At 39.3% G+C, this 25769-nt stretch overlaps 1 protein-coding gene across 4 annotated transcripts in view; it reads right to left on the bottom strand.

Annotated features, from left to right (window-relative positions):
• LOC124164883 (nuclear hormone receptor FTZ-F1 beta) overlaps nt 1-25769 on the bottom strand; it is a 290899-nt gene that overhangs the window by 16325 nt on the left and 248805 nt on the right. For all 4 annotated transcript variants that reach the window (XM_046542105.1, XM_046542108.1, XM_046542106.1 and 1 more), the window contains 10 exons: nt 12869-13193; nt 11013-11045; nt 10571-10732; nt 9452-9696; nt 7019-7126; nt 4817-5462; nt 4059-4191; nt 3005-3216; nt 1809-2092; nt 71-289 (listed from right to left, as the gene is read on the bottom strand). In XM_046542105.1, the coding sequence (XP_046398061.1) occupies nt 71-289; nt 1809-2092; nt 3005-3216; nt 4059-4191; nt 4817-5462; nt 7019-7126; nt 9452-9696; nt 10571-10732; nt 11013-11045; nt 12869-13004 (2178 nt within the window). In that variant the 5' untranslated portion in view covers nt 13005-13193. The remainder of the gene's footprint in view (nt 1-70; nt 290-1808; nt 2093-3004; nt 3217-4058; nt 4192-4816; nt 5463-7018; nt 7127-9451; nt 9697-10570; nt 10733-11012; nt 11046-12868; nt 13194-25769) is intronic.

The following is a 25769-nucleotide window of genomic DNA, read 5'->3' as shown; positions in this document are numbered from 1 at the left end:
TTCACATCATTATGTTCCACAACTTCTCGCCTGACACCATTGATTTTTAGTAGAACAGAGTTAAACTTACCGTGATGTTTTTAAAGAGAGGAAGCGACTTGCACCACTTGACTATCTTATAGAGCCTATGGTCCGCAATATGGCAGAGGTTAGAGATGAGGGCACCACCAGAGTCACCATTTGCACCGCCAGCCGATGCAGAAGAAGCGGAAGTTGATGATGAGGAAGGAGATGATTTCTGAATGTCTTGTTCATTGCAGTGCCATAGATGCTCAACCTCCATTATTTCCTAAAAACCAATTGAATTCATAAAATATAAATCTCCCTTAACCTGATTGATGATTTATAATAATGTATAAATAGCGAGTTAAAAAATTGACATGCTCAAAGAATATTTTCAGTGAAACTTATACTCTATTAATTTATGGTATAAAACTAATGACAAACCTTCAAAAACAATTAGCAACTTCAGTGTAAACTACACATATAAATCAGTGAGGTGCACAGACCATGGAAAAATTAAAACTCCAAGCAAGATAATCAAGAATGCATACGAAATACTTTAATTTTATTAATTATTATTAAATATTAATTATATTAAATATTAATTTTTGAATTGCTAATGTGCAATAAAATCCTGTGAATATTAACAATTTTACAATCTTCAAAGCACTGAAGGAACAAGTGACTTTGTACGCAGTCACGCGCACGGGTGCAAAGTTAAATACACCAAAGGATGAAGTTCGCCATGAAAAAATTTTTTCATGGCGAATTTCATCCTTTGGTGTATTTAGTTTTACAATCATTTGATACAATAATATCATAGCATAACAAATATGAAATGATAATGCAACTTCAAGGACCATTAGCCGTATTGTATAATTTTCTTTGATAGCTCCATTGCTAAAATAATCATCAGAAAAATTAGCAAAGATGGTTGATAAGAAAAAATTCAAAGCCAATTAATCCGCATACAAAATTAATAATGTGGAATCCATATAAATGGTACGGTATAGTAATTGGAGGAGGCGACCAATAGCTAAGGCCATACGTGCCCTGAGGAAGGGTGGGGCAGAAAGGATGGAAGAGAAATCTGCTGTCGGCTGTAGACTGCTCAAAATGAAAGGTGGTAAGAGTACCAAAGCGTAATGTCCAATGGAAAGGACAGAGTGTTGGGTTTGAAGTCGATACCTTCACTGCACAAACGTTCAACAATCACCCACCAAATCAAATCCGCTCATCTAGAACTACTAGGGCTACTAGATGAGCAGATTCAATTTGGTGGGCGATTGTTGAGTGTTCGCGCAGTGGAGATATCGAAGTATCTTTCACCCAACACTAAAGTAGGGATCAGGCAGTCTCTGAAAATTCTCACTCACCACCAGGATTTGAACCTGGGCACACGGGGTGAGAATCCAATACTCTTGCCCAGTGGTGCAGCGAGGGGAGGATTTTTGGGGGTAAAACCCCCCTCAGAGCTCAGAAAGATTTTTTACTTACTTTCCCTTGTACTTAATTAGATTAGTATTGCCTGAGGAACAGTGTAAGAATTAATAAAATATCCCTCAGAAAGCAGTAAAACTCACCATTTATCTTTAAATTTTTCTGGGGGAGGGCCACCACACCTCCTGCTAACCCTTGCAGTCATTCCATACCTTCCAGTATTATTTACGTTTAAAACCCCCCTTAAGCCTTAATTCCTAGCTGCACCCCCACTCTTGCCACCACACCAACCTGATCCTCTAATTCACGTAAAAGTAAAAATAAAATCACATGAAAAATGAATCGAATGAAGGATGAAATCTTACCTGTAGCAAGCGAGGGACAGGGGGAGAGGTTCTACTGCCCTCTGGTGATAGCTCATTGCTGGGAGATGAGTCGTCACCGTCTGGACGAGCCTCACTCGAGGTCATGGGGGGTGATACGGATGGAGGGCGTGTGCCGGGATTGGTTCCAGGATTGCTACTAGTCCCTTCGGAAATCTCGGGCCCAACTGGACCTCCAACGCCACCAGGTGGAAGAAGATTGGCAGGGATGGTGTATGTACACTGGTACGTTGAACGACCACCGCGAGTGCGGTCCTCACGAATAGCTGAGGGAAGAAGTGACACCATATTAAACTAGAACTTGGATACTCTTACAGAGCGTTGTTCAAGGCTTTACCCGTTTGAACTCTATTGTATTGGTAAATTAAAATTTATGGTCAATTTTTGTACATGACGATTATACAATATGTAATGAGATTGGGTGTTAAATTAAAGTATTTGTGGATAACTGCTAGTAAATTTAAATGCACAAATAAAAGACACCCATTCCATGATGTTAAATTACTCATGGAATCAGAGGGACAATACTGTAATCTCTGTATAAATGATCACAAAAGTCCAAAATGAAAGGAAAGAAGTGACACAATTTTACTGCTTAGACTAGAAATATTATACCAATATCAACTTACTCAAGGAATCAGAGGAATATTATGTATTTCTTTAAACTAACTCTCACTAAACATGATAACTAAAATGAATACCAAGATATTGAAAACCAGCATTATCCTTCCCACAACCAAACTTTTCATGTGCTGACACGGTTGAAGGGTGATTATTTCAGAAATGACTGGATTAAATTGTAAAATTCATGAAAAGAGATATAAAATATTTCCACTTATCTACACTCCCCATGTATCATCATTCCAGCGGTATAAAATTTGAGATCCCTCCAATATTTATCAAGCGTGAGTAACATCATGAAGAGACTATTTCTAAAAATTAAATTCACCTTTTTTCATGGAAAAATATTTTATTCATCTAGGTTCCACTCTCAAATTGATATTTTCAAAGTTGGCATGCAGCATGCTTGCAATGCAACTTTGCTGCAAGTGCAAGACACACACATGCTATGATAGGTGTTAGCTCATCTGTGATAGCATTAAGCTTAAAGTTAGTTTTGCTATTTAGGAGGTTATATTCATTTTTTGAAAGCATAAAAAACGGAAGCACATAATTACCCTCTAATTTCATGCCAGTCCTGAGGCACTTTTCAAAACGGCAGGCCGGACACTTTTTACGCGTGGCAATAGCCACTGTGCAGGCTGACCCCCGCAGGCACACATAGTTTTTACGATTTTGCACTGTCCGTTTGAAAAATCCTTTGCAACTCTCGCAGGAGAAAATACCATAATGAAAGCCACTAATCTTGTCCCCACACACTGGACATGGACTGAAAAAGAAAAGGAGAAGAATTATTTTAAATAAAGAATGAAATGAAAATTAAACATTATGAAAATAAATAATCACAAATTCTTTCACATGGATAATCTAAATCAATTACTTCTATTATAGGGCTGCTATATGATTTCTGACATCAAATTTACTAATTTTACCAAGACCAAAACCTTAAATTCACAGTATTTTTTAACTGACTCCTGTTGATAATTACTTAGCATTTTTTATAGTTAAAAGTCAATAAAATACAACATTCTTAAAATATATTATCATTACTATAAAAACTTATTACTTCATTGTGAACACACATAAAAATAGTAACTTTTAAATTAAGTTTCCATCAAATAAAAGTCAAAATATGGCGCCAAATTAATATTAACACATCAAATAAAATGTCTTTATAATGGAATCATAAAAAACAAGAACTTAATTTAGTGTGCTAACTCAATTCCAGTTTAAAAAAAGGAACTTGTAAACACCATATTTCCAAAGGCACATCCACATCTTGCCATGTCAAAGACACAAGCCCTCAGCCAGCCTATAGCACATCATCACATAAATTTTCCCTGACACCATTGATCAAACCACGTCACTTTTCCATCACTTACCAAAACAAATTCATAATTCCTAACTTTTCTCTGTATTCCTGACCAGTAACAATACTATTTTTATCCCTCATTGAATTAAATCAATATATTTCTGGCTGATGGAATATCATTCCAAATTCAGAAAAAGTAACATAAAAGATAAGTTCAACTGCATTATTCACATGAGAGAGCTAAACACTCACAGATATCTGTTAAATTGCTGAGAATAAAATAAGCACTTCATATTCACCTATTAATGAGCTGCTGCCGGGAGATGCCAGGAGAGGCTGCTAATGGAGAATGTGCTACAAGATCAGGAGGAAGGCTGGACGATGACCTCTCGATATCCGGGAAGCACTGGGATCCATCCCGACCTCCTTCATCTACAGAGCAAAAGGACAGAGATTATCCAATCAAATCCCTGCAACTTGACGAACTTAATTTTGAGTTGTTTCCTGAAGAGCAACTTAGACTTGATGCTAGCAGGAGTAATTTCATGAAACTCCACTCTAAAAATGATTTGACTCAGTAAAACTGCCAGAATTACAAAATTCAAATATTTGTAAACTCCTACATCTCTAAAAATTCGATGATGATGAAATTTTCTGAAATTACAAGATATTTGTGATGATAATGGTGAAATATCATCATCATCATATTTCATGATGAAATTACACTGGTTCGAAATTCTATAAAAATGGAAATAATTCAATTTCTTAATTTCATAGACTTACTGGCCTCAAATCATTGTTATCAACCAGACTTCAAATCTCGTACAAATATCATCAAGTCAATAGCTTATTTGATGCAGATAATAGCATTTCATGGTCTACAAAATTTTACAGAATTTGCAATTCCACATCATAAGAACAAAATTAAACTTATTACATTTCATTGACTTAAAATATTCATGCAAAACTACTGTTTAAAGCCTTCAAATCATGCATTTATTTCTAAAGCAGGGCTATCATCCAAGTGGTACATACCAAAATCCCAGTGGGCACTCACCATTTTCAGGCGCCGAAGACACAGAGTCTGCGAAGGAGTTGGACGAGCCGCCTTCGTCTCCCACCCGAGGAATGCCGCCTGGCGTGGGGGCGTAGATGACCCCGCCACCTCCGCCCCCGCCCATGAGCCTGTGGTGATGCGAGGGGGAGGGTGGTGGGGCCGAGGGGGCCGGCGGAGGCAGGTGGTGGTGGGAGAAGGGGTGGTGTGGGGGCGGATGCAGCTGCAGCAGGTGGTGCGGGCGAAGGGTGACGGGCGAGTGAGACGGCGACGAGTGAGGGGGGGGCGGGAGGGGAGAGGGACATGAAGAGGCCGCTGTGGTGGCCGACGAGTATCCGCTGTGCTGTGAGCCGCCATACTGGGACGCATCCGAGTTATTGCGCGAGAGGGAGAAGGGCGAGCTGAAGCCAGAGTGCACCACGCCAATGCTGCCGTGCCTCGGGGCAACCGGGCTCTGTCCCGGCGAGTAATACGCAGAGTGGATGGCCGAGTCGGGGCTGGGAGTGGCCGCGCCTCCCCCGCCGTGGGTCCCAAGGCGGCGGGCACCCTCGGGAGTGGCAGGCGCCACCACTCCCGTCAGCGTGTGCCCCGGATGTCGAGGCCCCGTGGGCGTGGGGTGCCGCAAGTCAATGGCTCCATCAATCTCTCCCTGTGAACAAGGGCAAAAATTGCCATGTGAGAGAGTGGAAATTCCTTTCAGCAGGGTCGCAGCCTGGAATTACGGCTGGGGGAGGCTTAGGTGCAACTAATACCCGGGTGTGCAGGGGTATGGTATACCCACCAGGATAAGCGGTAGGTGCGAGATTAGTAAATTGTGGAATTTTAAGATAAATGGTTCAAAATGGTGAGTATTACGGCTTTCTGAGGGATATTTTATTAATCCTTACACTATTCTATTAGTAATATCAATCCAATTAAGAAAAATGGATGAAACTTAAAATTTATTTTAAGCTCTGGGGGTTTTTTTTATCCCCCAAACCCCCCCCCCCCTCGCTGTGCCACTGCCTCTCAGGACATACATGAAACATGTTCCAGGGTTAAAGGTTCAATTATGTGAAAGATGAGTTCACATTCTTCTCTAAGTAAATTTCTTGGTACAAGATGCTTTGACACATCAGCATCATATTTGGGTAACTATAACTTTGTAACTCAAAAAATCATTTCAAAATCACAATATTATAACCTTAACATCACATAGGTAACTCCTTACTGGATCACCATAAAGAAATGTAAAATTCTATAAATTCTATAGAAATTAAACAAATTAATTTAACAAAAATTGCTTGATCATTCCTTTAAGGTAAAAACTTATGAATTTATTTTTATAAATAACCAAATATAGTTGTTTTCTTCATAAAAATATGTAGATGTTAAATGACAGATGAAGAATGAAATGTATTATCACCCAAAACATATTAAATAAGGAGATTAAAATAAAATTATATTAGAGAGTGGGCTACTACGAGGGTCGTTCAATAAGTCTATAGAAAAAGTTATAAAAACAAATTATATTGGGTCAATTGTTTTATAATTTTTAATATAGTCGTCTTTTAGCTATATAAATTTTTTAAGCATTTTCCCAAGCATTTTAAGCCGTTCAAAAAGTAGAATTTCGAGATCACCTCAAAAAAGGCATAGATTCGGACAATGACTTCATCCTTAGACGCAAACCTTTGTCCGCAAAGACATTTCTTCAAGTTTTGAAATTATGAAAAGTCGCAGGAGGTCAAATCTTTGATATCTTTCAAAATCAAGCATTTGATTCACACAGCACAAAACTCAATTTTATCCATTTTTAAAAACAAATGAAAGTTGCTCACTACATTCGGCCACAACAATGTAACTATGGGATGGACAATGCTGAAACTTTAACAGCTGACTAGTCATGAGTGCTACTTTCTCATCAATATTAATTTTTTATACTAGCAGAGTAATTTCTTGGAGATTCTAAGGACTTATTGAATGACCATCGTGCCATTTTTTTGGAAAAGAAATACAGACTCTCTAACATTGATATGTGATGACTTTTAAAATAGTTTTTTTTAAAATGTTATTTCACTAAATTATAGGTTTTTAAAAAGGAGAATAAAAGATGGGGGACAACATGCAATTCCATGATTTCATGAAAACTCCAGAGGCTGGAACCAATTAGAATAACGCAACATCCCAATAAATTCAGGTGTAACATAGGCGTAATTAACTCACCACAGTATCTCGAAACCTTCGAGGAAGAGATGTTTGGTCGTCAAGAGACGTTGGCACAGGGGAAGTTCCTGTTCCACACACTTGCACACCCTCCATAGATGTCTCCTCCTGGAGCAAAAAATTATATTTTTATTAAAAATAATTTAACTCCCAAAAATACATAATTTAAAAGCTCCTACTTGAGCACTGACAGCTCACACAAAAAGATAATTAATTGGCCAAGGGGCTCACCTCAACTTCCTGGATACGTTGAATCAATCTAACTGAGGCTTAATTTGGATTTCACACACATTTTAAAAACATTTCTGTCACTACTATTTTCAAATCCTGAATTTCAAACTCCATTTCACAAAAAAAACTAGAACAATTTCTGCCATTAAGCTGCCACATACAAAACTGGATTGAGATAAAAGAAAATGACGATCACGGGGAATCTGGTTTATGTGGTAAAAAGAAAGAAGGGTGATGCACCCCAGATCATGGGCTTAAATTAAGGCTCCCGAAGTAATGGAAGTTTTAAGGTGCATTTGAGACACAAAAAATATTGAGTTCTTAAATAATATAATTTCTAAAGATTACTTATTCATAAACAAAACAGCACAAACTGGTAATCAATACATTTTGACAAGAGAATGTTTGTAATTAATCTATTTTTTTCTCTATTTTCCATAAACAGGCTTATTAACGCACTGCAGGACAATTGTTTTATTAACATTTTATTTCATTTATAAGTAGCTAGAGTTAGATAAAGGGAGAAGCCTAAGCCTAGCCTTAAGTTCATAATGTAACCAAAAGGATCACAAGTGGGAGAATTTATTCTGCCCAGTGCTACTCTTATTCTGGCAATTTTTACAGTATCAATTTGCAGTCAGTGATATAAATCATAAAGCACAAGAGTAAGCTTAAGCATTATCATATGTGCTGTTAAATCTTTATGAGTTCATTCTTATCCTAGTCAGCCCAATCCATAAACTTTCTCTCATATGTGACAGAAAATGTATGCAGCGGAGGACAATCAAAAACCTATTCATTTGAAACCGACTGTGACTAGAGTATAAACTCCTTTGGCAGACATTTCATGAGATTCTTCCACTGCTCAACGAGAAAATTGGCCATATTTCATAATTTTATGCTTACCCAACCTGTTTTTCTAAAACTTGATTCCACCATTCAGGTAACTTCAGAATATTGTAGTGGTCGCAAATATATTGAGAAAGGAGGGCAGGATATATTTGCGGCCAATTGAGAAAAGGAGGACATGGGTCAAGACGGGGCGTGGGAAGGAATGGCTGGGGGGGCAGGAAAGCGACAAAAGATCATCAATAGAAATCGGTAGGCAAGCTATTACTAGGAGAAAACGGAACTTTGTCACCATTTCAGTGACAACGGGCGCTCTCGTTCTAAATTAAACCGGAGGGAGGGTGCGCTCCTCTAGGTCACCAAGAGGAGGGGTGATGCCTTACGGGATCCAAAATATAGATATATAAACTCTATGGAATTGGCAGCAGGCAGTGCGGTACGAGGTGAATTGTGGTGGGGTCGAGAAGTGCCATCTCCGAAGTGTCCTGCTGCCAGCTTTCCCGTAGAGGCGCCATCTCCGTGAGTTCCGTACTCTCCGCCGTGAAGCTTGCCGACCCGGGGAAACCCCGCCCCCTTCAGGCCACGACCAAACTGCCGGATTCCACCTTCGAACTCCTCAGAAGGGAGGGACAGGTACGCCAGCAGTCGCGCAGCCGTCACAGAGAACAGCAGACCACTCCCGCCGGTCCGAGAGCCGAACGCGAACTCGAACTCTCCTCCGAAGGTAAAGTGTCATTTCGTCTCTCTCTATCTTCAGAGAATGAATCCTTGCATTTCTTATTACCGCTTCTGGCACCCAGAGGCAAGAACCCACAGGGCAATATTAGAGTTCGACTCCCTGCACTAAATAAGGGGGCGAGCACTACAATCTCATCAGTTTCCTTTATGGTAACAATAAACTATTGAAACTGGTCATGTCATTAAAAGGTTTATGGAATAATACCTACTGTACTATTTTCAAGCAACTGCAATTTTACTGTTCACCTAGGGAAAAGAATGATTTCTCAGATGTCGATGGCTTCCAGGAGAGGCTGTGTACTGCACTTTGTGGTGTGCGCTTTTGCGGCCATTGCAGGTCGCATAATCAGGCGATGAATTAGAAATTGGAAAAAGTTTGCCAATTAACATACTGGTCAAATCCCTCATTCCACAAGTATATTAACTGACAAGCTTTTTCCAATTTTTTATTCATTGCCTGATCATGTCATCTGAAATGGCTGCAAAAGCTTGTGTGACAAAGCGCAATATGTAGCTGCTCCCGAAAGCCATCGACATCAATGAATCTCGCTACGAAAGCCTACACTCCATGATTTCTCAGACTTTGATGGTGACAGGCAAAAATTTTGTAGTTACCTGTGAGGGAGAGGCATGCCTCCCAAGAAGAGCATCTTCGGGACGACTCATTTCAGCGTCGGAGAGCTCCCCTTCCCAGGACATGGGCCGCTCCCCTCCTTCCACGCCTTCGTCGTCGTCCTCCTCCTCGGCTCCGACCAAATCCTCACCGAGCAGACCCCCTCCCCTAAGGCCACCAAGCATGCCAGAACCACCACCAGGCACCCGCTTCTTTTTCTTCTTCTTCTTGGTGCGCAAGTTCACTCCTAGAGGGAGTTAAGGTGTCAAACAGCTTTTAAGCAAGTTGGACGCAAAAGTGACAATGCATGCATCATTTGTAACATTTTCATCACAACCTAGATTGTTACTGTCATGACTTGCCATCACCTTTTTTTGATGGTAAATAAAAAAGCTACAAGATGGTTGCAACAGATAGGAAAGATTATTGTTTATACTGGTTTTTAATATAAAATCTACTCTTATTTTAACACACATTACCAAAAATCAGTTCTTCTCACACTAATATCGTGATCTTTGAGTAAGCTCTTTTTGCAGAAAAGTTTGAGGAAGCCTCTAGCATACTCGGGAAAACGTAGTGGAAGCAATACAAAATTGTGTATAAAACACCAATAAAAGCAGTTTATTTCAAATCAAAGATTGACATATTTGTAGCAGACGATGTTCTGAATTTATATACCATCCAATTCAAGGGTGTGAGATTGACATAGTTTAGCTTATCAAGACAGGGATTACTTTAGGAAAATATACCCACTACAACATCATATTCCTTTAAATACCTGTCATATACAACACAAGAAATTCATCCATAAATACTACATCAATAGAGAAAGCAAATTTTTATCCTTGCCACAATTTTGAGGAGCTAAGAGCATAGCTGCCTGACTCACATTCAGGATTACAATCACAATCTTCTCCTCTCCCAATTTTTCTTACCACGACAGGGACATCCAAAGACATAAAGAGGGATATGCTAGCTAGACAATTCAAATGCTTCATGCAAAAAAAAGCTTTTATGTGTAAACTACCAGCAACAATGACTCATAAAAATTTTATTCATGTAGTAGATGAGAGAGGCTATTCAATCTCGTCTAAGTTTCATGTGTTTCGAGGATAACTTACCAGTGAAATCAATTCGGCTGACCTCTCCATCAGAACCTGACCCAAGACCATGGCTGTCCTCCCCATCACCGCATGGACCCAAGACATTTGGAGGACAGCAGCCAATAGGGGGAGGGACAGGTGGACGGGGGGGTGGGGGACGACGCGGGCTCCCCACTGAACCTGAAATGCATTGCACCCACAAATTGAATTTATTGTATAAAGAAAAACTCGTGAATATTTTAAGTTCAATTACCACCGGCTACAGAATACGGCAATATTATCCTTATTTTCGGTTATTCATTAATCAAGCATCTTAACAAGGAAAACTGTAACTCCTAACACATTCCACACTGATGAATAAGAAAAAAAGAATTTTTTTGCGAGTTCTAACTGATGTAAAAAGAATTAATAATGAGAAATACTCAAAGAAATGTGTAAAAAGTAATAAAATATGACTCACCATTGCAGCCAAGGAAATATTTACTGCCTTTTCCTACAATAAAAAATACAAAAACATGGATGTTAGCTCAGACTCCTGTTTCTTAGATACGGTTTGAACAGTTTTACTTAATACTCATATCAAGGTAATTTTGATTCCTTCATAAATGAATGTTGAAACTTCTAGTTCTCTGTACATTTTTAAAATGCAAATTATTCTTCAAAAAAAAAAAACTTCTTATGTGATTCCCACACATAAAATTATTTCATAAACAATATTTTAACAATAAGAGTGCCAAATTTAAGAATTAGAGGTGGTTGAAATATAGATAAGGATCCTGGTATGGAGAAAGTAAGACTTGATTTTGAGATGCATAGATGTCATATGATGATATGATATTTTCATAACCTGATAATCCCTGCATGGAAGTTTTTGAACTTCCAAATTATGACACAATTGCATTACCCATTTCTCTTTGTTCTTGAAGCATTTCTTTTGTCCTAAGTTCTTTAAGAGATATTGTTTACATGAAAGTTTAACACCTCCTTGCTAGTTTCTGCATTGTAGATGTACATTTTAACTATTGAAAACTTATCTAGATGATATATTATCTAGACTACAAATAAAATCAGACTTTACATTGATCTTAATTTTAAAATTAAAAACTGAAGAAATTTGTGCACAATTCCTCACATTCTTTGGTTTTTTCAAAACACAAAACCCAGGTACAGACTTGTTACTGGGTAGAAAATGCTATCAAACATACGTTCTTGGTAAGTAGCAGAGGCCAGGAAGTGAGGGGGTTCAGACAGCAATTATTGGGTGGGATAGACACCCCTGGATGAACCAATCAAGGCCACAGCAATAGGGGAAATGTCTAGGGTTTCAAACTCTCAGAAATATTCAGAAGATACAATTTCTAGCATAAACCCTCAAACTGAACCACCCCCAAAGTGTACTCTCTAAATAAAAACCCTGGAAATTTTTTCTGGCTTCTGAATGGGTCAGCCTCTCCATTTCTGCCTAAATTTCATCAGAATACTTTTCCATTGTCCTCTGGCCCGATTGATACCCAGCATTGTTATTAATTATTCCATTGAAAGTTCAGTTGGAATTGAGATCCTGACTCAGTCAGGAGGCAGAAAAAATATCGTAATCACAGTTCCATGGGAAAACATCAAATACTGATTAATTTAAATAAAATACTTAGGAAATTTCACATTTACTTTAGGATGAGGTGGGTTGTCCAATCTTATGTACTTGTGAAATTTACAAAGTTTTTTCTAAAGTTTAAATGAAGCAATTTCATCAAAGAAAGCTTCAAACTATTGATTGGCTAATTAATTAAAACTTTTCCGCAGTTTTTTTCTGCAGTTATTTTTTTGTGGAAATAAACCCAGTCCCGGAATTATGGGGGGCACGTGCCCCGTGCGGCAGATTTCTGGTGGCGGCAACATTTGAAAATTTTATTTAAAAAAATAAAGCTTCTTAGTAGCAAACATACGGTGCATGATTTCAACTATTGCATCTCAAAATAATAGCTTACAGATGTATCATATTTTAGTGATGGGGGAAGCCGAGTGAAGTACAAAGGAGGTATCTGAGGAAGTGGGGTGGCAAATTTATCTAAATTATATCTGATAAACTTAAAAAAAAACATAGAAATTTCAAATATAATTTGGACGAATTTGGATTTCGTCCTATCTTATGTACACATGAAATTTAGTTTCTTTTATTTAAAATGAATCCATTTAATCAAACGACGACTGAAAATACGTTTTGATTATTTAATTTCAACTTTTTTTGCATTTTTTTCTGAAATCATATTTTTTTCGGTGAAATAAACGTTTTTTCTCATGTGTGATGAGACATCATACCTTCCTTCTTGGCCATTTGAATGATGACCCCCTCGGCCGGTTCGTCCGCCGGGAGGGGGTGCTGGTGCTCGGGGGCCGCGGGGGGGTGGGGCGCGTGCACCCCCCCCTTCCTGCGGCGCCCGTCCTGTGCCTCCATCCTCAGAGGAGCTGCTCCCCCCTCCCTCCCGCACCGCCAGCAGCAACCGGCCTCATCGCCACGACATCACCACGCCAACACAACAACCCTCCTTGCACCACAACAGGCCTCCTCTCCTACCGGCAAACACTTCCGAACCTGCGAACAACGGACTGCTGCTGCTACTTCTCACGAAACGATGACGGCGGTCTGAAAACAATAGAAAAACCATAAGCGTGAGATCCAATGATCAGCACAAAATAAAATAAAAAACAACTCAAGTCAAAATTTATATGAATTCAGCCGGTGAAAATAAACTAAACTCCAGGTGGAGATGACACTACGTGTCGTGATAAAATTAAAATTTATAGACAGAAATTCGCAAGTTTTGTTCATTTCAAACATGGAAAAATTTCCCCTGATTTACCCTGAAATCGCTTGATTAATAAAATCGTCTGTTGTTCGTGACCACTGGTTTTTATACAAGAATGGGGATGACGGTGAATATATAATATTTTATCAGAAAATCTTTATATTTATGTAAAATTTCACTGCACTAATGTCCCGTTTCCGCATTTGGCCGTGAGGATGTTCAATTAAATGAGTGAGACGTTGGCACAAAATTTGATGAGTAAAGGTAATTTATTTACTAAGTGAAAAAAATCTGCAGTACATCATCCCCTTTCAAATGCTTATTTTTATTAATTCAATGATTTCCTCATTCCGTAACTCAAATCGAAGGCTGATTTAGGCAGGTGAGAGTAGAAGCATAGAGTAAGTATATTATTATATTAAGTATATACTTACTCTATGGTAGAAGGGTAGTCAAAATTGTTTTTTAACATTTTATAGCTCGACATGTTCATCTTTCAACTATTTTCTTACGATGGATAAATTTTTAAGTGTTCCCTTAGGCGCCCAAAACCTTATTTCTTCCAATGAACTACCCAAAAATAAAACAGCTCACTCCATACTTAGCCACATACGTGTGACTGAACACATTCAGGGTAGGGGGTCGGGAGTTGAACCAGGGACGCTTGCATCAGTATCTCAGCGTTCAAACTACGAAGCCACCGCACTCTCAGGAATACTCAATATTAAACAATTTTTTTCAACTGAAACGTAAATTAAAAATGTAACTTTATCGAATGCCAGTCAAAAATAACAATAAAAACAACAAAAAACTATTTTAAAATGATTTATGCTGCCATACTCACAATCCAGCAATTTTTCTTCGACAGTGGAGTTAAAATTGCTGTCAGACATGGCAAAAACGTATTTGTTCCAATGAACCTCCCAATAAGTGAAAAACCATAATTATTTTGCAACATTGAAAACTGACACATTCCTTACAGAAAATTCTTGTACAGATAAAATTAAAATCCTTACAGATGCGCAGCGGCGTAGTATTGTTGGAGTATCATTGGTGCAGTGGCCGCGGGGGGAGGGCGGGAGGGGGGGGGGGACGGAACCCCCCTGGAAATATAAAAACACAATTTTCCCCATAAAAGATTTAAAAAATATTGAAAAAATCGTGAATTTACGAAATATTTTTAAAAAGTGAAGTTTTGTCGATTATTAAAAGCATTAAAATTATTTAAAACACTCTACTTAGGACCCTGATTTTCGTCCCCCCACGAACGAAATCCCTGACTACGCCACTGCAGCGCACAAAACTCATATTGCTTCAATTAGAAAAGTTTCATTCGTACGATGGAGTTCCAGTCGATTATAAAATATTGAGGAAATGCATCCCTCAGCTCATCTGACAGCAAATTCATAACGTCTCTCCAAATGTTAAAGCAATGCATTTTTCCTCCGGACTCAGCATAAAATTTGGGGGGGGGGGAGGTCATTGCCTGGGTCCGGAGATTATGGAATACCCGCCGAGAGAGTTCTCCTGTTTTAAGTTTTTTAAAATACCTATTTTTGAGCAATAGGGTAGTTTCCTTCATCAAAGAAAACGAAAGGCATTGATTGCGATTCGTTACCCATCAATAGTGTATTCACAATGCACATATTATTTGGTTTTAGAAATTCCAGTTTAGACGAATATTAATGGTCTATTTTATCCTCATTTGAAAAAGGCCAGATTGGCGCCCACGCATTGCCACTCCACGTGACGTCACAGAGACCTAGTTTCTATACGAGTAGATAGGAGTTTCACATCGTCTGAGATTACCAATGCATGCATGAGGTACAGAGCTCAGGGAAACATGTCTTAATAATCACCTATTAAAACTGCATAAGGTCGGAAAGTTTCCTTCGTTTGATAGGGCATTAATAATCCTAATTCAAGCCAAGTGCTACCTGATAGTAGGGTACTCTACAACCTGCTAGCAGCCTACATCGCTCCGAAGCACAAACCCTCGCCCCAAGGTCACCTCACACGGCGACAGCGGGAACCAGAATGACGTCACAAGGGGTTTTCCCAGCATTCATTCTTATACAGCATTCGCGTTTTAGCGCGTTAGAAAATTTTCACTTTTCATTTAATCGCAAAAATAAACATCGTCATTTAAAAATCTAAAAGCGTGAAATACGTACTCCAGGAGTAATAATCTTTCCATTAAGGCAATAACAAAATAATAGGAAACCACCCTATTTGAAGCCTAAAATTTCATTTTTGTTCTTAAGAACAGCTGAAATTGAACAATTTTAGACATTTGAGGATTAAAAAAACTATTTGACTTATGAAATTTAAAACTTTTTTATAAAATTTGGGGGGGGATTATGACCTCAGAGATTCCTTAAACCCGAATTGGTTTTTTCAGGTTGCGCATGCGTAGAGAGGCGTGTGACACTCAGGGATGTGTACATATAAGGAGAATAGGCGGTGTCCGATAGCTACAACCGGGATTTGAAACCGGGGCACTTAGATTAGTAGTTTATATGATCAACCCAGTCGGCCACCACGACCCCCACACAGACAGTTACAGACGGTTAATTTGTTAGGGATGGGGTAGCGCCCTGCACAAATTGAATGGATTTGCCCCAGGACCAATGAGAATACACCAAGGAGGCCAAAGCCCGTCAAAGGCCCATTTGATTCATGTTGTAACATAGCCATTTCCCTCGGTTTTAATTTATTGGTCCGCAGCGCGACGATGAGAGCAGAACGATCCCTTTATTTTGGCGCTAAATGAGTAGGGAAAAAAACTAAGTAAAAATTCAACTTCAAAAATTATTCGTGGACTGTACAGTAAATGCGATTAAAATGTACATACAAGTTGACTCGACGAAGCACATGAACGTCTGTAACAATCTGCACTCCCTGGTCACCATCAACAATAGACAAAACACAAAACGAAAAGTTCGCTCCATCGAATGGCCGGCAAAAGAGCGCCATCTTGGCGCCAACACCATTTATTCTAAATATTTGCGACAGAGCATTTGCACTAGCGAGGAATGGCATGCATTAGTTACGGATTTGCTGGTTCTTATCATTACGAATATGAATGTCGGTTGACAGCCCTAATTATGACTTGTTTCCCCGTAAAATTCGCACCGCACTGCCGTCAGAAAGACGCAGAGATCTCGTTTAAAGAATCCTCTTTTGTTGTATTCGTGTCCAGGACCATCATGCGAAAAAGCGTCGCTCGGTGGGGGCGCGTTTGAAACAATACCGACGGAGTCCTCTTTTCTGCGGACGGGCGGTGACGGTGGTCGACGCGCGGCCTTGGACTGGAAAATGATATACGCGAGAGGCGATTGGGGGAGGGGAATGGAAAGGAGGAGAAGTCACGTGACAGCGGGCGAAACGCGATCCGTTTGGACGGAATGTTCTTACACCCACCTCTCCCCCGTTTCCATTTTTTCTTTCGCACACTCGCCTCGAAGAGTCTCTTTTATGTATGTATACACTACCTACGAACGAAAGGCAATTATTTGTACGTCTATTAAATTGTACAGCGTGCTTAAAAATGAATGCAACTCATGCTCACGCACCAGATCGTTTATGAAGCCATTAATCTCATGAGGATCACAAACACAATGAGGTCTCACAAGGGAATAGTAACCCTTTTCTTATACCTTATTCTTCGCACTTCCCGAAAATTCTTTTCACAATACGAACAACCAGCCACTCGTCATTCGCGAAATACCGATGTACGGATTAGTGAACCTTTTTTTCGACCTTCTTTGACGGTCATAAAATGTGCGGATTACGGATGCGACCAATTATATCGCACGCAAGCCTAAGATTTAATTCCATTGCACATTCGTCAATTTCGGCGTCCATAGAAAAAATAAGCGCCGAACTTGGTGAAAATTAGCGCAGGGTGTAAGTCGTTTCATTTACTAGAGAGTCAGCGTGAAACTTGGGAACGCGCATTGACGTGTTTACAGTTTTTCATGCGCTTTCCAACCGTTTCCATGTTAGTTATAACCGTGAATCGCGGAAGAAAACGCCTCGGAATGAAAACATTAAGATAAATGCGGAATTGAGAGGTTTACTCCTGAAAAGATATATATGCGGCTAAGAAACAGCTCCTCGAACCAAGTAAATGTATGGAACAGGTAAAGAAGGATGTGAAAGAGAAGAAATACGTAGGTGTTAAAAGATTAGCTGATACGAGAATTGAGTGGAGAGCTGCGTCAAACCAATCTTAGGATTGTTGACCTGTGATGACGATGAAGAAACAGCTAAACACAATTTCAGTACCCCATGGGCGGCAGTTTGCTGTTATACTTCAGGTGAAGAGCGATATATGTCGTCCAGTACATACTATTTTTGCCGTGAAGAAGCTGTGAGATTATTTTCTATTAACCAGACTTACGAAAAAAAAACAAATTATGCGTGAATGAAATTTGGAAAGTTCAATAAACATATTTTTTAATGAACTATTTTCAGGTCTGTTTGAGCAGAATGCAACGCAATTTCAATATAACGAATCATTTTGACCTCACTTTCGGAACAAATATTATACAACCCTTACAAGTAAGCTGGTGACGTACCAAAATTTTCGTTTTGTCGTTAAACTTATTTATTTGACTATTTTGCTAAACAGAATTCATGTTCTACTTTTAATTAGATTTTGTCAATGCTTGGACAATCCTTGACATAGAAGATACGAACATTTTAGAAGTTTCAGTGAAGTTAAATGCTGAAATCTCAAAGTTTTTGTACACCGTGCAAGGTTGTCCTGCTGTGCAATGAGTGTAAAGTGTTTGTACAATGTAGAGCTGCCGATGAAGTACAATCCGAAGATCAGATTTTGGAAGTGTTCTCGAGAAATAGCCATAACAACGTCTCTCTTTGGAAACTTGTTACGAAAAGAGCCACTGCATACGAAATTAAACGTCGAAAAGACTGTCATAAATCGAGTTGTTTTCTCCAGAGGTAATAGAGTAAGGTTCCACGAATCGTAGTCTGAGTCAGAAGTAATTTATCCACATGTTATTTTTATGCGACTTTCCAGTTATTCTCATTACAGGAAAACCGTTTTATGCCTTCTAAAACCCTCGCGCTGACGACCCAATCCCCTTTTCTTGCTCAGTTTTATTTTAACGCGGTAATTCTTCCAGCCACTCATTCCTCCGGCTGTTATTTTCCTGAGGCCTTCTCGGGAATATCTACCCAATATTTAATTTTTTAATGTTTTCGTGGAGCGTATTTTATCCGAAGCTGAATATTTTCATATTTTTTTCAGTTGGTTTTTGGTTCGGTCAGTTGAATACATGCCTCGACCAGTTAACGAACAACTTTTTCCACAAAAAATCGAGGTGATTTATATTACATATATAACTATACACCTACTTAAGATCCGAGAGACGACCTATTGCCGTTGGCATAGCAGCAATACGCGAAATTTGGACACTCGCGGGCAGGATTGATGGGTTGGGGGAATTTGCGGAATACGTATAGTTGGAGTCAAAGTAGCTTTAAGCACCTCTCGGAAAACGGACGTTCATATCGACCGAGATGTGGTGAGTGCGGATGAGCTAAAATAATTCATTACCATTTCTTTCTATAAACCACTTATACAAAAAATAATGCCAACTACGAAAATGGGATTCTTCAACCAACATGCACAAAAAATTGGAGTGAAGAGTTTGTGTTTTTGAATGGTGTAGTGTAGTTGATGCAGATCTTTGTTAAATTGAGAATGGAAACACAGCGGGGTTCCCGTCGCTTTAATCACGCAGCCGCGCGGGATTGCTCGGGCCATACTCATGGGGAATAAATCCCGTTCACCCCTCGAAGCACGCCAGCCACAACACCACCGCTTCAATGAGCTCCCACATCGCCTCAGAGACCACAAAATGGAAACTCATGCATGGAACCCGGAAGAGACCACCACACAGATCATAAGGCGCCTGGACAGAGAACCGAGGCGAGTTCAGCATTAACACGGCTCGTTCCCTGGGTATAACCCTCAGCGATAAAAGAATTATAACCTTTGCGCATCTCATGCGGAGAGGTTGAACCGAGAGTTGACGGAATTTTCGCCACACTATTTTCCGCACGATACATTTTAGGGGTCATTATAACTCGCGATATTTCTTATGGGAAAACAAACACGCGAAGTATGCGGAGTAGCCAACCGTAAACTGGGATTTGTAAAAATAATTCTCGGTAAATTCCATATAAAGGTGAAAGAGATAGGCTCCCTAACTTTAGTAAGGCCTCACTTGGAGTACGCTACGATCGTGAGGGACGCTTATGAAGTAGGACTGACAGCTGAAATCAATAGATTAAAGCGTAAGGGGGCCAGATTCGTCATGAGTTATTTCCAATATTTTAGTGATGTTGGGAATCTTTACAGGAGGGTAGAGCAAAGTATAGGATTAATTTAACGGATAAATTCGGAGATTTGTTGCCACATGAAGCATATCCTTCGTTTAACGTAGTATTGAGGTAGACGTGATCACGAGAAGAAAATAGACTGCAAAAGAGAGAGATTTAAAACGCCATTCTTTCCCAGTATCATTAGGGATAGCAACGGTGTCTCTTTTAATAACGGTGTCTCCAGCGATGGGTTTTCCGGGACAAAAAAAATATCACTCGACCCATCACTTTCTGAATCACACGGTCATTCCAATTCTCCATCGCTTACTCCGTCACTTTCCGTATTGAAACTGTCATTTAATCAAAAGCCAAGCGTGGCGTTGCAATCTCTGATAGCGGCCGTGCGTTCCGATTGGCTAAAAGACGCCACCAGCGATGGTTTCAGGGACGGAAAAAAGGTGTGTGGAAATAGGGATGGGATTTCTATCCCTGGAGCCATCGCGGAAAATGATCGCGTGAAACTGTCATTTTTCATCGGTCATCATTGGAGCGATCCCTGGAGTTATCGCTCCGAAGGTATGGAAAAAAATGATCGATCGGCTTAGGCTTTAGTTTCTACAGCGTACCAGACTCGTAAATTTCGTCGGAGAACGCTTATCAGTGGCGTAGCCGGGTGGTCCGGACCCCCCCCCCCCCCCCGAAATATAAAAATGCAAATAAACAATTAAAAAAGTATGGTAATTTTTCAGAACAAAATTCCTGGCTACCTTCCTGAAGCTTATTATGCACAATTCATTCCGAAATCTATCATGTCGTATAATACAGGAATTATGAAAATTGCCGTCGACAAGACACATGGTAGGGAAGAACTCTGTCTCTCAGACTTACATATGTGCAAAACAAATTAACGCTTGCGTTTTTAAAACAAATGTGTTTTAATGATTCAAGAGCTTCTGGCACAACCTAGGAATTCCGTATTGGAGGGAGCATAAGGAGAGGCGGAGGGAAAAAACAGGCAGAAGTAATCCTCAGATGTAATATATGGAACAGGTGATTAAGGATGTGAAAGAGAAGAATCATGTATGCAGTAAAATATTAGCCGATAGAAGAACTAAGAGGAGAGGTTTGTAAAACCAATCTTAAGATTCATTAATATCACTGTTAATGCCGCCTACATTAACAGCGCACCGCGGAAGCCTTCGCACCAATATCACTGTTGATTGATAAATAATAACACCTACTTTATTGGAGGTGATGCTACTTTTATATTTATATAGTTATTTCTGTTAGGTGATATTACGGTATTGTGATATTGTGTTCATGAAATTAATATTAGGACAGATGACTTCTGATGATGTTAATTAAACAATAACATCTAGGTACTTTATAAAAGGTAATGTTCCATTTTATATAATTTTATTTTATTTATTTTCAACTTCCTCGTAAACAGCAGATAGAGGCATTTTACAACGGAGAAATTAACAAAGCACGACACAAAATTACAAGCTCGGGATACGGACCACCTAAGCAGGCGGGATTCGAACCCACGACCTACGGTTTCGCAGGCAACGACTTTACCCCACCGCCACCGAGAACGATTTTTGTTCTGTGATATTATGATATTAATTAAGGATGGTCGGATCGGATACCTCGGATTCAAATATCCGCGGATATTGCTCTTCATCGGATACATCGGAACCTAAGTCGCGGAAGACATCGGATATGGATCCGAAATTTTGAATAATAGCTTCAGTGAATGCAACGCGCAATAAGGGTGGAAAGAGTTCCGATTCTATCTTCGAATGCGCCGTCGCATGCGATTCTTGTCCTACTCATGAACCATTTTGTTTGAAAGCTCTCGCAGAGGTTACGTAGGAGAATTTCAGCCGTGGAAAATAAAAATAGCAAAATACGACTGGCACATAGTGTGACTCTTCCTAAGAGATTGAACAACCATCGAGGGAATCTCAGCGTCAGGGAATCTCATGAATTTGAAAATGCATTTGGATCCGAAAATATCCGATCCGAAAGATCCGGCTCCGAAAATCAAGGATATGGTACGAATCCGGACCCGAAAAAAATCCTGGATCCGTCCATCCCTAATATTAACGCTTGGTGCTATTGTTTTCATCAGATTGATCTCAAGACTGTTGATGATAATCAGGGCAAAGTGCTCTTCTCCAAGCTTATACAATTGCCACGATCAAAAGAAGCTGCGAGCAAACGTTGGGAACTGAAAACATGGGATCGTCCGTGCGACATGGTGCGCACAGCAGTTTCCTCTTACGCTCGTTCTCCGCGGCGTGATCACAGGAGAGAGGTGCGTTGGGAGTGCAGCAGGGGCGAATGCGTGGGACTGTAATAGCGGGACGGGAGCGTGTGAAGAGAGAGGGGAGGGGTGGGAGGTGCCCAAGGACGATTATGACACCCCATTTGTCCTTCGGGGGTCCCTGGGCATGCACTGGGCGACGGCGGCGGAGGGAAGGATGGTGGGGAGGGGCGGTTACGAGGGAGATCAAGAGGGAGGGGGGAAGGCACAGTGGAGGGGGAAAGGAGGAGGAAAAGTGACTGTTTGATGCACTAAGAGATGTCATAGCCAGTTCACGCCACGAACGCACCGAGGGAAACCAGGGTAACACGGTTGGATTTCGGGTTGGGCGTTAGGATCAGCTTAAAGGGACCCTTTATTCCCATTAGTTAATACTGGCCATAATTCGATTCCACATGTTAATTTTCGATTTACCCGATTCTCGAGCACGGAATCAAGAATCGATCGCATAAAGTCGATTCCTATTCCAGTTAGATAAATATTTTGAAAATTTACCGTAAGCTTTGGGGATGAACTCCGCCACACACCTGAGCCACTGTGCACCGCACACTATCAAGTTTACACTTCATTGCTTGAAACAGTTAAAGTGTTTACTATTTTACTAGTGCTGAGGATATATTACTATAAAACTAATTCGCTATTTGTAATAAACATACTTTTTGGGCTACTTAATCGTCTTTGTTCATTTATTCCAAACAATTCTTAAACCATAATGACGGCAATGCTACAGATAAATCAATATCCCACCTGTTAGTATGAATAACAATCGATGGATTCGGACTCGATAATCGGAAATATATTTAAAAAAGAGGATGAAATATATAGAAAAAAGTTGAATCGACACATTCCTAACAAATGTATTAGTAATAGGAAAAAATTTGCTATCCCTGTGGACGTTTTATAACGCAAAAAAAACTTTCTTTTTACAAAAAACTTTTTTTTCACATTTTTTCCTTTTCTTGGAATTAGATTTTCACCTGGTAAGGCAATATCCCAGCATTTAGTGTATATATTTACAAATATAAATACGCAATGATAGCTTATCATTTATAAATATTAGTTATTATTAGCATGAAAATATTGAAGTATAAAATGTGAAATTATTACAAATGTTATTTTCAATTAGATGCATGGCGTCTGTAATATCACTAATTATCAGTGGACTGTAACAGGGACATGCTACTAAAAGAATTAAAAAAAAGAGAAAATGAAGGAAGGAGTTAAATACATGCAAACAGTGTATAAAATATGATGATTAGATTTAGGGTTCATACGGTTTACATTGAAGAGCCCCATCTATCAAGGTTTTGAAAAACAATCTTTTAATTATTTTACGGCCGAACAAAAATATACGTTCCATCACACGGCGAATGAAAAATAATTTAAGAAATCATTTCACCACAAAAAAACTCGATAATAACCAATCCTAAAATTTTCCCTCCACATATTTCACCCTTAATTTCCCTTTCAAGTTAAACTGGATTCTATAATTGAATAACGATTGCAGTATTAATAGGGAGCAATTATAAAGAACACGAGATGAATCATTATGAAACAGTGATGATATAATGAGAGCAGATGTGAGTAGAACTTGGGCCGAAGCATGCAATGAAGAGGCATCAGTTTCTAGCGCCAAAAGGCCGTCCTCCCCTCTCCATTAATCGGAGCACACGACCTTCCTTTCCCTCGGCAGCCTAAACGATTTTTCCTTTTTATTCCAATTGCAAAGTTCCGCCCTTCTGCACGAGTCCGGATTAAACCGAAACGTGATTGCGTAAGGGATAGAAGTCGAGCGGTGAGGATCAACCATTAAGATAGGCAATTGATTAAGCTATAAGGTTACCAAGGATACAAACATTAGACGGGAAAAGGAGCATGAGAATCTTCCAGCCAGCTTGCAGGAGATACTGCAATTGCGACTACTGCACGCTTGTAGGTTGAAACGCATCCATATGGTAATACAGAGTGGTGGATTTCTAGGGTGGTGCAAGCGGGTGTTTTAACTGTAACTGTAATTGTAACTATAATTTCAAGACATTAACACGGAGCCTTGTGAGTGGTGAACATTCATCGTTAGAGAGATTCCGATACATTCTTGCTTGAGTGCACGAATTATAGAGTGAAAAAGGCTGAGTTACAGATACATGCTTACTTAGTTTTTATTGTAAATAAAATGGAATACATACGGCAAAAATTCCGATTTAAAGCGCACTTAAAACGATTAAAAGAAACAACGAAGCTAATAAAATTACTAATCAAACCATAACAAAACGAACAACTACATCATTAGTATTTAGCAAGTTTTATAGCTATGTATTTTGTATTAAATGAGGTGACGACAAGTCAGCAACAATTTTAATTGATACATTTAAGGGATCATTATCGGTCTGGAGAGAATTTACTACTGCAAAAAAGACGGAGCCAAAGATAAGGCTTACTTAATGATAGTCTGGGCATTGGCACGAAGAACAGGTGTGGCGGAAAGGTACCCTAATCTTGAGGAAGAAAACAATGTCAGGAACAAGACCAAGACGTTTTTCACTCTTTATTATTAATCAATGGTTCCCGGCCAGATGAGTATCCTAGGAGTCGCCGGTGAGTTGGATTCTGTATTACATTATGATCATGTTTTTGTGGTAATTCGAGTCGTGGAATACAAAATTAGGACTGTCAAAATGGGAAAAAGGGCATTGTAAATGAATTTTATGCCTGATTGAAGTTGGTGACGGGAGAGATTGGGGAGTGATAAAAGGGATAAAACTGCATTTGTAGACGCCTCGCAGAGATTTGCGTTTCTATATTTTAAATTTTTTGAGTAGAAAGTCGTAGCACTTTTTAGGGTGGCAAGATCAGTGGAAGCACGTATTGACCATGTTCGAGAGCAATGGATGATTACCGGAAGATTATGTACGACTAATTTGCATAACCCATTTCCTTCAAGCACCTACGAGCTGGCTGCTCCGTCACGCGTCGGACTATAGAACTTAATACAAAATATAAATAAATAAACCACTATTAATTTTTAGGATAGCTACATAAACTGATCATATTGACCCAATTCCCATTGAGGAATTTATAACAGCAATTAATTGAATTTCAGTGCTACACTTTAATATTTACCAACTTAGTTGAAATTGTTCTCCAACATGCAACACGATCCCAAAAAAAAAACTTGTTATCTTTTTTCCTGGGGATGTTTGAATAACTTCTAACATATTACGTGCCACTCAGGGAAATTTGGTATTTAATAATTATTTAGAAAGTTCTTAATTCGGTGGAAATTTAGCATGTTTCCGTGAGCAGGTTCTACATTAAGTGAAATTTTCAAAGCGAGAGATAAGTAAACTTTTCCATTGTACACGAAGGAAAGGAGGTGGCCAGAATACTTCTGAATTACTCCATGGAAACCTACCTTAATCGGTAGAATACTTTAATTATAATTATTCATTCTCCGTCGTATCATTTTAAACGATTCCATATTAATTGAAATTTTCAAAGCGAGAGATGAGAATTTTTTTTTATTTCAAGGGGAGGTTAGTTATTACAAGTGAATTATTCATCATCATCACTATGTACAAAGAGGGCAGTACATGAAGAAAGGGAAGTTGGCCTGAATAGTTGGCAAGTACTCCTACCTTATGGAAACCTACCTTAATCGGTGTATTTTAATAATAATTCATTCCCCGTCGCATCATTTAAAACGATTCGAAAGTAACGATTCCTCACA

This window comes from Ischnura elegans, chromosome 9 (assembly GCF_921293095.1).
Source record: "Ischnura elegans chromosome 9, ioIscEleg1.1, whole genome shotgun sequence".
NCBI lineage: Eukaryota > Metazoa > Arthropoda > Insecta > Odonata > Coenagrionidae > Ischnura > Ischnura elegans.
The sequence above is the reverse complement of the archived record's forward strand: the minus strand, read 5'-3'. Positions and strand labels throughout refer to the sequence as shown.